This window comes from Molothrus ater, chromosome 3 (assembly GCF_012460135.2).
Source record: "Molothrus ater isolate BHLD 08-10-18 breed brown headed cowbird chromosome 3, BPBGC_Mater_1.1, whole genome shotgun sequence".
Lineage (NCBI taxonomy): Eukaryota > Metazoa > Chordata > Aves > Passeriformes > Icteridae > Molothrus > Molothrus ater.
In genome coordinates, this window is record NC_050480.2 from 425,630 (window position 1) to 438,939 (window position 13,310).

The 13,310-nt window shown below is 42.4% G+C and overlaps 4 protein-coding genes across 12 annotated transcripts in view; 3 read left to right on the top strand and 1 right to left on the bottom strand.

Annotated features, from left to right (window-relative positions):
- The window catches only part of SLX4IP (SLX4 interacting protein), a 76,639-nt gene extending 74,232 nt beyond the window's left edge, over positions 1-2,407 (bottom strand). Inside the window, exons 1-3 of one of the 2 annotated variants that reach the window (XM_054514273.1) lie at positions 2,318-2,407; positions 1,854-2,009; positions 968-1,101 (exon numbers count right to left, since the gene is read on the bottom strand). The gene's annotated coding sequence lies outside the window, so the exon portion shown is untranslated. The remainder of the gene's footprint in view (positions 1-967; positions 1,102-1,853; positions 2,010-2,317) is intronic. The other variant, XM_054514274.1, reaches the window with a different exon arrangement.
- Positions 2,408-2,496: 89 nt separating this feature from the next.
- LOC129046635 (uncharacterized) lies at positions 2,497-3,727 on the top strand. Of its 8 annotated transcripts, XM_054514282.1 has the most exons (3): positions 2,550-2,640; positions 2,743-2,765; positions 3,519-3,727. In XM_054514282.1, exon 3 carries the CDS (start codon positions 3,536-3,538, stop codon positions 3,725-3,727), a length of 192 nt encoding a protein of 63 aa, XP_054370257.1. In that variant the 5' UTR covers positions 2,550-2,640; positions 2,743-2,765; positions 3,519-3,535. The 8 variants fall into 8 exon arrangements, with proteins under 8 accessions (XP_054370254.1, XP_054370252.1, XP_054370256.1 ...); XM_054514279.1 differs by lacking the exons at positions 2,550-2,640; positions 2,743-2,765 and adding an exon at positions 2,497-2,544; XM_054514277.1 differs by lacking the exon at positions 2,743-2,765 and having other exon boundaries at positions 2,506-2,600.
- A 1,645-nt stretch (positions 3,728-5,372) lies between these two features.
- On the top strand, positions 5,373-5,759 carry LOC129046636 (uncharacterized). Its single transcript, XM_054514283.1, has one exon. The coding sequence runs from the start codon at positions 5,373-5,375 to the stop codon at positions 5,517-5,519; it is 147 nt and encodes a 48-aa protein (XP_054370258.1). The 3' UTR covers positions 5,520-5,759.
- On the top strand, positions 5,755-12,444 carry MKKS (MKKS centrosomal shuttling protein). Its single transcript, XM_036380475.2, has 4 exons — positions 5,755-6,749; positions 7,231-7,406; positions 8,059-8,169; positions 8,630-12,444. The coding sequence occupies exons 1-4, from the start codon at positions 5,759-5,761 to the stop codon at positions 9,068-9,070; spliced, it is 1,719 nt and encodes a 572-aa protein (XP_036236368.1). The 5' UTR covers positions 5,755-5,758; the 3' UTR covers positions 9,071-12,444.
- Positions 12,445-13,310: the final 866 nt, after the last annotated feature.

The window sequence follows — 13,310 nt, forward strand, 5'->3', positions numbered from 1 at the left end:
GTAGTAAACTCAGCTGAACTTACCCTGGCATCACTCATTTCTTTCTGGTAGCAATTTACTTTCCAGAATAATACTGTTGCAAATGTCTGCTACTACTCATGTGAGAACTGCTGGCAGGCAGCAATTCCCTCCAAATACAATTTACAAAATAATAGAAGAAAAACATAAAAAGGAAAAGGATGCACAAGAAAAGTTAGCTTTGGTTCAGTTTGCTCTTCCTGGGAGTAAGCTGACTTTGGGAGTTTGCCAACTACCCCATTCTTTGCACTGACCACACAGATAAGACAAAGGAAATAGAGCAGACAGACAAAATGTAAGCAAATCCACAGAACACAAAAAGGAAAATATTTTATGTGTGAGCCATCAGGGAAATCACTGAAGTGACACAGGTGAAAAAATACTCAATACTAAGGCATCAGAAGATGAGGAAAACTACTCATCAATTGTTCAGGAAAAGAACAACAACTAGCCCCAAAATACTTTGCCATTTCCTGTGTTTTAAAAAAACACCAAGCACCAAAAACACAGATCTGTTACAACTGCTACTGTTAGATGGCAAGATTCTGTCTCATGGAATGCTTTTTGTGTTGCAAACCTCTAAAGTAAGCGCCACAAGGACATATGAAGATAAGCAAATATGGCAGAAAAACTCCTCACAAGACTATACACACACACACACACACACATTTATATATGTGTATACAAAAAACAAGTCCTGATGTGGGATGTGTAGTACTCCAAGGCCTAAAATGTTGATACAACCTGTGCATGAAGATATGATTTAGAATCAAACACATAGGTTGCCTGTAGCTAGAGTGAGACACACTTTAAAAATAATGTGGCAGAATATCCTTCTTTCCTAAATTTGAGTCAAATGGAGCCGTGGGTACTCAGGAGAAGCCAGAAAACACAGTGACCCAGAGAGCAAGCTCAGGTGTCCTCTGCCAGCTGATGAACAGCATCTTACCTTAGCAAAGCAGCTTCCTGTGGTGAGAAATGCAGAGCTCAGAGGGAGGAGGAACTGAAAACTCCTGGCACACACTTGGAGATACAGCAGCAAGCTTCACCCACTGCCCATCCCCGGGTGGGGAGAGGGGGCACCTGGAACGGCAGAAACAAACAAACGCTCACTAAGGAACTCCGTAGGGTAAGCTGATATTAACTATTTTTGTAGTATGAAATGAACTATCACAACATAAAAAAACTTTTCCGTCCAGCACTGGTCAGTTTCCAGGACTGGATCCTAAGCTTGGGGTGAGCAGTGCAATGCTCAACTACTCACACATCCAGTAAAGCATCCCCAGTGCTGAAAAGACACACTGCAATCTTCCCATTTGCCATTCAGGATTTCTATGCCCACTGCTGCCAATTACTCCACTTAGCCCTTGAAAAATACTCTTCCAGCCAGTCAGCGCCTTTTCTCCTAATTGTTATTCACACTCCTTCATTCATGAACTGCCCATTCACCTTTAACGCTCAATAAGGCAATTTCCAAAACATGACCCAGTCACCACAGAACTGCCTAGAACTATAGGGAGGAGAGGTTCTGAGGAGCACCAGAGGGCCACCAACAGGTACTATTATCTTTTTTAACTTTTGTGGAACAGCTGAATGCAATTAACAACGAAAAATTACTATAGAATTAAAAAATTATATTCCTTTCTGCATGAAGATCAGGCATTAAATACTTGTCTTTTGGCTACAGTCAAAAACTCTGCAACTATAAACGAAATTGAAAACAAACCCATTCATTAACAAATGAATATAAAACGAGATATCCTTGACACGAGTAGAGAGAAGAGTGAACACAGGAGAAGTATAACTGTATTCACAGGAGTATTTCTTGTACTTACAGGAGTGAATACAGGAAAAGTGAATACAGGAAAGCAGAAGAGCTAAGGAAAAGCGGAGGTCAGGGAACAAAGTTATTTGAACTTGTTTTGGCCGGGGCACTTCTGCCCGCCCACAGGAAGCCTCAGACGGCTGGGCGAAGGTGTAAGGCGGAGTGGCTACAGTAGCAGGTATGCAAAGAAGAAAAATCAGAGATATATACACGTATTTTTCTGCCTGGCCAGGCTGGGCGGGGTGAGGAACGGGACAGAGCGGCTGAGGCGGCGCCGGAGGCTGAGGCAGGCTTGGTGGGAGCCGGCCAGCACCGCCGCTAGAGTTCCGGCTGTCCAAGCCTCCCCTCAGATGTTTAACCGAGAAGAGCGGAGCCAGAACCCAAGGCACAGCCACCAGAGCCGGGCGGCATTAAGTAGCCGTGGCCGTACCCCTCCCCACGCCGTGCCCGCCTCCCACCGCTTCTCTGCCCTACCCAAAATGGCCGCGCCCGTCGCCACCACCCGCCCCGCGCTGCCCGCACGCAAAATGGCCGCCAGCGCCTGAGGCGGGCCGCGCCGCTAGTGACGCTGCGCGCGGCTAATGGCGGGCGCGAGGGGCGGTGCGGCACGTCCGGGGCCGTGCTTCCCGCAGCGCTTCTTCTTCCTGCCGGGGCGCGTTTGAACGTGTGAGGGCCGGGCGAGTGCTCTCCTCCCTGAGAAGGTTCCTCGGTAGCACCTTCCTTGCTTGCTCGCTCCCGGGGTGGGGAGAAGCCTTAGGTGCGCCGTGCCCGCAGTCTGTGCCCTCAGCCGCCGCTGCCTCTCAGCCGCCGCTGCCTCTCAGCCGCCGCTGCCTCTCAGCCGCCGCTGCCTCTCAGCCGCCGCTGCCTCTCAGCCGCCGCTGCCTCTCAGCCGCCGCTGCCTCTCAGCCGCCCGCGCCTCAAGGTGGCTGGGTCCGGGGAAGGAGGAGGAGGAGGAGGAGTGGGCTGTGAGGGCTCCGTAGCGCGATGGAGGGGTGGTTGGTGGGGCGGGTTACACCTGCCAGGGGCACGGAGCTGGGCCGGCTGTGGGAGCATTTCCGCTCCGAGTTACAGCTTTGTAGCCGCTCAAACCAGTGAGGTATTTTGGTATAAAACACGAGTGTCCGTGAGAAATCCCATGAAAAGTAGTTTTTTTCCAGTTTCTCATTACATAAGGATTAATTTGCTCTCTTTGTAATGGTGCTACTTCTGAATACTATAAGGTGGTCAGGGAAAGCTGCACAAAGGTAAAGTGGTGTCAGAAGCTTCACACCTTGCTTTGCCTGCAATTTCAAAGTTCTGCGTTGCCGTAGGAGCCCAGCTACTCATTGAATTTTATTAACTCTAGGGGGAAGGTGTATTTTGAACCTGCTTTTGGGCTTCAGATGCTTACCACCTGGGCAGTAGTGCTTGTAATTAGATAAAGCTTTGTTGTGTTTAAGATTTAGCATGCCAAAACTCGAAGCAAATGCAGCAATTAACATTTCAAAATGTCTGAATTGAGGTTATTTTTTTTTTGGTTCACAAAGTAAGGCTTTTTGTTTAGTGTTTTAGTCATCTGCTGCACTGCAATTAAAGGTATTAACATTCAGCTTCATCTGTTCAGTGTTGTTATTGTAGAGTAAGAAAAAAAAGGATTTCTAGAATATGTTTAAAATAATAAATTATCTTTACCTAGGTAGATGCCAGTTTGCAATGGGTCTTAAAACCTTCTGGAAGGACAACAAAGTTCTGATTGTTATGGGAGCTAGCCTGGGGCTAGTGCACTGGGGCTGGTATTACTTGAAGTCCAGTCCTATTTTCCAAGTGAAGACAGAGGATTTTTCTCCAGACCGTGAAATTCTGGCATTCATGATGCAAACCGCTCGCAAAAGTAAAGAAAAATAGCATTAGTACTTTGATTTTTGGGTAAGTTGCCTAATTAGTTGTATCTGTGTCTTTGAGGGAGAAGATGAATTAATTGAGAATTTTCAAACATACAGCCTTGGTGTTCTAACTTTAGTCTTTTGGAGTTTTATCCTCCTTTGCATCTGAATTAATTTTTTGTACGTACATGGACCCAAAAAGTGCATCATAAGTCTCAAAAACTACTGCTAAATCCCACATAATGAGATCAATTAAGTGAGGGTATTATATGTCTTAAAGATATTTTAAAACAAGCTCCAGTAACTTCAGGACAGCAGTCAAACTCATGAGACTGGATCTATAACCGTGTCCTTTTAGGCTTAAAACTGCCCAGAAATAATTGTGACTGTACATATTAACATATTCTGTGTCAGTAGGGATGGTGATTACAGCAGAGAATGAAGCAAAATGAAGTACAAGTGTAAATACTGTAGAGTTCACATAGAAACGTAAATAAGCATTGACTTAAGTTTTACTGTTGTAAGAACTGAAAAACTTTCTTTGTGGGCCTCTTGAAGTAAGAAACCTTTGTTTGAGCCAGATTTCTTGAAGTTGTTTGAACATCAAAAGCTGTTGTTTCTGTTGCCTGGCAGGCAATGCTGACTAGTTGAGTTCTTTTGTTCTTGTGTAAAATCAGGTGGAAATTGCTGTAGTTTTGGTACTTCAGTGAAGTTGATGGTAGCCTGCTACTTACAGACCTGCTGGTAAGAGTACAGACCAGTGGTCAGAATTGAAGTTACTGATAAACAGGTATAATTGATGCACTCTCTGTGTTTGTAGTAAAATCATATTAGTAGATTTTCTCAGTTAAAAAGCATTATAGAATGCATAGGCCAGTGGAGGTTCAACAGGCCCAGTGCTGTGTCCTGCACTGGGGTCACAGCCCCATGCTGAGTTATAGGGAAGAGTGGCTGGAGAGATTCCTCGGAATGCTGTGACAGCAGCTGAACGTGAGCCAGCGTGCGCTGACAGTGACTGTCCCCTGTGCTCGGCACTGCTGGGGGACACTGAGCTACTGAATGAGTCCTGAGAAGGGCAGTGCTCCTGTGAGCAGTGCTGAGGGAGCTCGGGGTCTTCAGCCTGGGGAAAAGAAGGCTCAAGGCAGCCTTATTATTGTTTCCTACAACACCTGGGAGGATGCTGCAGGCAGCTGGGGGTCAGTCTCTTCTCCCGAGTGACTAGTGCTAGGACAAGAGAAAATGGCTGCAGGTTGCACCAGGGGAGGTTTAGATTGGATATTAGGAAAACTGTCTTCACAGGAAGGGTTGTCAAGCACTGGCACAGGCTGCCCAAGGAGGTGGCCGTGTCACCATTCCTGGAGGTGTTTAATGGGTGCACAGATGGCATTTGGGGATGTGGTTCAGTGGTGGCTTGGCACTGCTGGGGTAACAGCAGGACTCAACTTCAAAGGTTTTTTCCAACCTAAATGATTTTTTTGATGCAGTATTTGTCCTTCTGTGACTTTTTCCGGTGAAAACTAAAATAGGTCAAGCTATACAATATTTTTAGAAGATTTTTTGTTAGAACTCGGACTTAGTATTCCAACAATTATTCTAATATCTTTCTGGTTTTTATTGTAGGTATAACTAAGCTTGAAGGTTTTCATCTGTGTCTGTTGCCAGAAAAGATGAAGAAAACTTCCTGGAGTAGGAAGAACTTTCTGCTTGTAGCAGGACTGTCACTTATAGGTGTTCATATAGGAAGCATGCTTGTGAACTTTGTTGCGAAAAAGTCTGCTCAATCTCATTCAGAAGCCAGAAGAGATCGTCCATAATGAAATAGCTTCCTGCTGTCACTATTTTTCCGTTTTGCAACATGATTTAAGCCTCGTTTTAAGAGAGCTGTGATGAGTAGTTTCAGGAATGTTAAATATACTGTTTTGCACTGAAAATAATAATCCTTGCCTGCAAAGAATTAAGATGTACTACTCCTAAAATTTAAAAGTGCAATGAGTTATAGATCCAAGTAAAAATGAAATGTGTTTCTGGCTAGAATTAAAATCTTATCTTCAGAATGTCTCGCCTTGAAGCTAAAAAGCCTCCGTTATTTATTAGTGAGCCGCTAACTAGAGATGCAGTGAGTCAGTCGCTGTCTCTGCTGAGTGGGATATTAAAATCTTCCTACGGTCCTGCTGGTCGACTCAAGCAGCTCCACAATGGTGTGGGGGGCTGTGTTTGTACCACTTCCCAGTCCTCAGCCCTCCTGGGGCACCTTTCCCTCAGCCAGCCCGTGCTGCGTGTCCTGACAGCCTCTGTAGGGAACCACGTGTCACGGTTCAGTGACTGTGGCTTGTTCACTGCCATCCTTTGCTGTGGCTTCATCGAAAATTTCAGGAGCCTGAATGTTGCACCTTTTACTGTCATTAAAATAAGCAAGCATCTTCTGAGTCTGTGCATGGACCACCTGAAATCTGAGGCCTGTGGTTGCCGGGTGTCTGTGGATTTTAGCAGTGTTGAGACCCTTGTTTGTTTGGTTCGGAGCATTTTAACAAGCAAACCTGCTTGCATGCTTAATAAAACTGAAGTTGATCATCTCACCTCACTGGTTTTAAAGGCTTTTATATTTACTGTTCCACGTCACGTTGAGACTAATGCTGTTTTAGGGAAGTGTGTGGTAATACCTGTGAAAGGTGGAAGAGTTGTGGATTCTACAGTCCTTCCTGGACTGCTGATAGAAGCGCCAGAAATCCAGTTGGGAAAACCACTTGCTGTCAAAAGGACCGGTTCAAACATGATCAACGTTGCCCTTTTCAGTGTGTCCATGTCAGGGGACGGCTCTAACCCTGAGGAAGGAACTATAGCAGTCCATCACGGAGTTTCTCTGGAAGTGTTGGAGCTGAATCAGTTGCTGAATGTGGGGAAGCAGCTGGTTAAGGATGAGGTGGGCCTTGTGGTGTGCCAGAAGGTGATGCATCCCTCCTTGAAGCAGTTCCTGAAGGAGCAGGGTGTCGTGGCTGTGGACAGGGCTGGGCTGTCCCTGATGGAGCCCCTGGGCCGTGTGACAGGTAACAGGCCAGTTCTCTGCCTGAGCCATCGTCCTGCAGCCGTCACTGTGAGGAGAGCTGGCCTGGTGTCATGGCACAGGAAGGTCTCTAATTTCCCTCTACCTTAGCCACCGAGCAAGAGTTGCTCTTTTCTAGCCCAAAAACCATTTTTCGAGGTGACTAGGTCTTCTGTGTGGGTCCTGATGGTGGCATACCACAGGTGGTACTGCTTGTGGCATGAGGGATATCCAGTTCCAGTTTGTTTTCAAACTTTGATTCAAGGCAAATGAAACAGTTACTTTCTTTAATCTCAAATTGCCACCAAGTCTCGCACTCTAAATGTGTTGCTTTCTGTGATTTCCGTTGTGAATTGAACTGACAGGTATTGAACAATGTATATAACTTAAAAAGCCAAGAGGAATAAAGGTGAATGCTTTACGAAATGCATCAGCTAGCTGTTCCGATGCTGCCACATACTGTTTTCTCCTTTTTTAATTGACAGGTTCACAGCCTATAGCTTCCATACATTCGTTGCCTCCTGGCTGTTACGGCAGCTTGAAAGATTTGTGTGTTGAGAGTTTTGCTTCAAAGCATTTTCTACATCTAATTCCTGAGGACACAGTTATCTGCAGCCTGATACTCTGTAACAGGAGTGAAACAGCATGGGATGAGTTGAAGGTAGGTAAATTTTCTTCAAATATTTTCTTGGAAAGTCATGTTTTTAATGGAAAAATACTGAGAAATATGAAATACATTGAGTTTAGAAACATAGTTTTTTCAGTACAAAAATTAAGTTTATTTGTTTCCAGAATTTCAAAATCCTTGAAGTGCTCATGTTCATTTAATGGCTCTGTTTTAATACAGGAAATTGTTTAGGGACAGGTACATCTTTCACCTGTTCTTGAGGCCACTGCTGGGTAAATAGTCTCATTTTCATTACTTGATCTATGAGAACATTAAAATCAAAACTACCTAGCAAAAAGCCAGCAGCAACACATACAATGATAGTCAAGCATTGTTTTGCATTGAACAGTTGGTCTGGAAGTGTCATTGATACTGATTGACTTTTTATATATAGACCTGTTTTGAAAAAAGAAGGATTAAAATGCAGCTTTTTATTTCTGCCTTTCCATAGTGTGGACAAATAAAGGGAATTTCTCATTAAGTGAACAAGGTCTTGGAAATCTCTCAGCAGCTTTATCCACATGTAATTCAACTTTATGGAATCTCTACCAGAAATTACTGAAAATTTTATTTTCAGTGTTTTTTTCAATGGGGACAAATCCTATTAATTGTGGTGTGTCTAACAAGAATTTCCTGTGATTTTCAGCGTGTCTGTGAAACTGCAGAACACGTGTTGCAGTTAACAGTGAAGGAACCTTTGGCATTATTAGGAGGGGGCTGTACAGAAACTCACCTGGCTTCATACATAAGACACAAGGTACGTAAGGTGTAAGGGTTTCAAAGATGCCTAGTGTACTAAAGAAACAAGAATTTATGTAGAATCACTGCGACAGTAAAACACTTGTCTCTTTCTAGATTTATGTGGCATTTTTGCTAACTACCAATATAAAATAAGGAGTCTATTTGAAGCACTCAGTTTTATTTATATCTTTTAAACTTAACACTATGTTTGTACTTGTTGATCTTAATTTAGTATCTGTTGTAGTAACTGCATGTTTTTAAGTGTTGAAAATATGTAGAGTTTTTATATTGAAAGATGATCATGCAGAACTCCACTTTGACTTTCCTATTGTGGGATAATAATGAAACATTTTTTAGTTAGAACTGAACCATCTGTTTTGGGGGGGAAAAAAAAGCAGCAGTATGATACATGCTTAAAATTATTTCTGTGAAACAGTGTTCCAACTTTGCTTTCCTGGTTCTGGTTTCTTTTTTAGAGTTCTAGCCTGCCTGCCAGCACTTTCAGAGACCTGGGTTGTTCTCAGACACAGTACCAATTGGTTGCTGAGGGGTTTTGCCGTTCCCTGGAGTCTGTAGCTCGCTCTCTGAGTCATGATGGAGAAGAAGTCCTGACAGATGTGGTGTATGGGCACTGCTGGTTTGTTCCCCCAGGTTCTCCCTGTGTCTCCAGGTGGTCAGGTTTAGTTTCAAAATGTGGCTGTGGGGTGAGTGGTAGCACAGAAGACCTCAGCTGGAGCTGTTTGCAAGGCCAGTCTGGCTCTCCTGTTTTGCAGGGCTGCCCTCAAGAGCCCTCAGTAAAGGTTGCTGACCTCCGGGTCCTGGATTGCTTTGCTGCCAAGTGCAGTGGCCTGCAAGTAGCTCTGGAGACAGCCAACCTGATTTTGGATCTCTCATACATAATTGAAGATCAAAATTAGCTCTGATCTAACGTGATTTGTGTTGTTTAGCAAGACAACACTGAATTGAAGGCAGGCTAATGTATAATGTGTTAAAATATTTGAATGGGTTAGAGGGTGGACAGCAGACAGAAATTTTAAATTCAACAGCTGGTCATTGAATACTCTTCTCATTGTTAATCTGCTGTGCTCTCAAGCATTTTCAAATGTTCAACCTGTTCCCTCTGCATTAAGGAAAGTTTTGGATGTTGGTTAGCTCTGTGGCATCTTCAAAGGAATGGGAAAAATGGATTCACTTGCTGAGAAAATATGTTATGTATTAGGATTTATACAGTCTCAGCAAAAGCTTTACACATCTAAAGAGACTTGAATCACTGGTATTTTTAATTTTGTAGGTAAAAAAAAACTTAGCAGATACCTTGAGCCACTTGTTTTGAATTTTGTCCTGAAGTTTTTGTCACCATATACCATATATACATGCAGTTTCTATTTCTAAATGGTGAAATATTTAAATTCATATATGTAATTTATTTAGCAAGTTATAAAAACTCAACTGTAGCTCTTAAGGTAGCAGGTAGGTAATAGAAGATTTGAAAAGAAATGACAGACTGGGTGGAAAAAACTTTTGTACGTGGACCTTGATTATCTTCTGTGGAATACAGGGCAGTCTATAATGAAGTTTCTATCATTCAAGCAAAGCTGCAAGAATGTCGCACTTACCATTCAATTAACTCTTTGACTGTGCATGGCTTCTTTTAATGAAGTAAGGCTTTAAGCTGCTCAGACTTGTTTTGATCTTTAAATAAGACTGTAGACTGAATGATCAAAACTTTTTCTCATTCTCAGCTTGCATGCAAGATCAAAAAGGGTGCTACATTTTCTTAAGCTCATTTTCTTTGCCACTTTTCTTCTCCCTCTTTGTCTTCAGCCACAAGGGACAAATCATGCATGGTGCATTTCCAGAAAACATCCGAGTCAGTTGTCGTATAGTCTGCTTATTTTTTTCCTGCTCGCTTTAGATTTTAATATATTTATTTACTGCATATAAGCAGTAGAATTGTTATATATAACTCAGTTTTGAAATATGTAATTAAAACCTGATCTTTCCAGGCCTTTTGTACAAAGTTCTTTTAATTTTGAGAACATAAGTAATCATTTTCTCCCTGGGAAAAAAAAAAAAGAGTTATTTAAAGTTCTCTATCTTTTTATGACCTGAAATGATTGCTTCAGTGCTGTAAGGCTTACTTTGGGGACTTGTGCAAGAATGTTACAAGGGTTGAGAATGGAGGCTGCTGAAGGCTGGTTTGAAAGCTAATAAGGCTGCTTTCATATCTTGATCCTCCCATATGCTGTGAACTATATGAAAACAACAGGAATAATGAAGTGAAATGATGGTGCACATTTTAAGGCACAGAAGAATCTTGGTAGTACTTCATCTAATTATGACTCTCCGACCCAGAGTGCTGAATTATACTATTTGACTTCCTATAATAGCAGCTTGTTATGCAGTGTGGAAAATGTTGAGTTTAGTGACTACAGCTGTGAAGTGAAAATTAAGACAATATTCAAGCAGAAGCAGTTGTGAGTGTTCTTTTGTCTTGGTATCTGAAGGTCGAATCACAGGTCTTGAATCAGAGCTGACAATGGTTTTTATTCTCCCCCAAAAAGAAAGTCACAGAGTAAAAAAGCTGAAAAAATTAAATTTTATTTTTGCTAAGTAGCTAAAAATCATTTATACCTGAACTAAAGATTTTTTCATATATAGGTAACTTTAATAACAATGAATTTTTGCCTCCTGCTATAACTAAAAAGGATAAATAAGCAGCTTGCTCTGCTGTTTATGGACAGTATAGGTTCAGTTCTCAGTTGTACTACAGTAGGCTTGAACCTTTAGTGTTTAGTGTGGTCTCATCTTTGAGGGGTAACATAGGAGGAGTACTTTGGATAGTTTTTAAAATCCAAGTAAAAAGAATTTTGACTCAATCTAACAGCAACATAAAGTAACTTTTGAACTTGATGTTTTCTAATAAAATTTGGGTCCAAAAATGGTTGGGTTTCCCCATGTGTTTCAAAGTTGACAGAATGAAATATGCTGTAATGCCTCTGAGAAGCCACTGTGGTTTTATTCCTGTTCCCCTTGGCATTTGGTTGGAATTCAAGATCAGCGATGTCAGACATATCAGCAATCCTTACTGTATCATGTCTTCAGAGTCTGTGCTCTGCTGTTCAGAGTGATGTTTGTGTGATGCTAATCCTTGAAGACAGGCTAGAAACAGGTTTGTGACTTTGGGAAGCTTCACCTTACTATATTGGTGGCATAACACTGGTTTGTTGGTTTAAATTTTTTTAAAATTTTTTTATTCAAGTGTTTGGGGTTTTTTAGGCTGAGCAGCCGCTACAGTGTTAGATCTGTCCCAGTAAGGAGGGTATTGATTGCTGTCAAAGCTTGTAAGGAAAATAGTGCTTGGAATATCACAGGCACAGCAGAGCTTGTACAAAACAATTCACACCTTACCCAAAACCTGTACTCTTGAGTTTTACTTGTGCCCTTATTTTGCTGTGCTGGTTAGCAAAATGTGGTATATATCACATTTTCAGCAGTGCCATGAGATCTGAGTCATGTAAGTATTACACTCTTCAATCTCAGAAAAATCAATATCTTTGAGTCATGTCATAGGAAGAACTTTAACTGGATCTGCATTTACTGCTGTTCTGAAGATGCAGAAACAGTCTGACTCTATTGCAAAGGGACTGCCTCCAGCATGCTTACAATCTGCCAGTCAGACTTTTTGAGAAGCCATATTACAATGGGTACTTCTAGAATATTAGTAGCTTTTATCCGTTATTGTAAATACAAGTCATTTCTATGTTTGTCAGCAGGGACAAGTTGCACAGTACTAATAAATAACTTTTTGACCAGTAACACTGTGATATTAAATTCTCAGTTAAGAAATACCTTTGCTTTTTGTCTGTATGCATTGCCTAGTTTAAATTAGTCTTGCACATCATAAGCTCAAAAGCATATACAAATTAATTCTCTATGCTGGAAGCAGAAATGTAGTTACAGTGTTTGTAAGTAGAGCCACCATGTCATTATTTCAGGCACCAGTAAAATTAAGTGCAGAACAGGTTCCAGGATTGGGCTGCTTGACCTAATCATTAAACACATTTTATTTTCACACCTTACTGCAAACATCTTTATAAACTTGAGCTTTTAAATCTGCTTGCACATGAAAAGCTTTTATTTGAGCTTTTATCAAGTGCCTGGAAGGCCCCAGCTGTTTGTGTCTGCCTTCTGGAAACTGATTACTAGTGTCCTTGTTATTTTTTGTCTGGAGAACATCAGCTCTCTTCAGGTACACATTAAGTACACATTAAATACTAGCTGCTTTTTTTTTGTTTTGTTTTGTTTTTTTTCTTTTTCCTAATAATATTACATGATGTCTGCTAAGCGTTTGTGTGGCAGCACTGCAATGTCAACAGCTATACCTGATTGGTAACCCTCTTTTTATAAACCATTATATTTAGTCTCTTTAAGGCTTTATGACATTGGTGGACTGATATGTTATCCCTGATAAAAAACCTGTGAGGTTTGGGGAAAACAGAGTTCCCTAATCTGCGACAATGACTCTGAAGGACCCTGAGTCACCGTTTGCGTGTGGGCTGTGCAGGCCCTGCTGATTGATGGATGGTGCACTCGGGCAATGGCTGAATGGTTTTTCCAGGGAATTGTAGAACTGTGGTACCTTCAGTTCTTGGAAGACTTTGTGACTTATTTAAGAGCCAGAAGCAAAACTATTTCACCCTCATTTATTACTGTGTAACTAATATTCCTCCTGGCACGCACCTGCCACGTACCTGCTCAGCCACTTGCTGACGCCTCAGCTCAACAGAGGGAGAAAATGGGATGAAAAACCTCCTGGGTCCAGATAAGGCTCTCCTGCTGTGTTTCCCACTCTTCTCCCCTAAATTCCTCGCTGCCAAGTGGCATTTTGCCCTTTTTTTAGATGTGTTTAAGGGGAGCCGCTGCAGGTGCAGGGCGGCTGCTGGAGCCAGGTGCTCCCCACAGGGCTCCTGAGGTGCCTCACGGGCGCCATTTTGAGAGCCCTCACAGGCGCCATTTTGAGAGCCCTCACGACGGCTGCTGGAGGGTGCAGAAAAATCGCTGCGTTTAATGAAACCTGGAAATCACTAGGGCTCTCAACAAAGCCCAGTCCTGGGAAAGGTGCAGGGAAAATGGGGTTTTTCCTTGTGCACTGAG

Excerpts from the sequence above, each read along its gene's own strand:
- LOC129046635 (XM_054514279.1), top strand. The coding sequence starts at position 3,536 with ATGGGTCTTAAAACCTTCTGGAAGGACAACAAAGTTCTGATTGTTATG.
- MKKS (XM_036380475.2), top strand. The coding sequence starts at position 5,759 with ATGTCTCGCCTTGAAGCTAAAAAGCCTCCGTTATTTATTAGTGAGCCG. Across the intron at positions 6,750-7,230 it reads GCCCCTGGGCCGTGTGACAG|GTTCACAGCCTATAGCTTCC; the intron begins GTAACAGGCCAG and ends TTTAATTGACAG. Across the intron at positions 7,407-8,058 it reads CAGCATGGGATGAGTTGAAG|CGTGTCTGTGAAACTGCAGA; the intron begins GTAGGTAAATTT and ends TGTGATTTTCAG.
- LOC129046636 (XM_054514283.1), top strand. The coding sequence starts at position 5,373 with ATGAAGAAAACTTCCTGGAGTAGGAAGAACTTTCTGCTTGTAGCAGGA.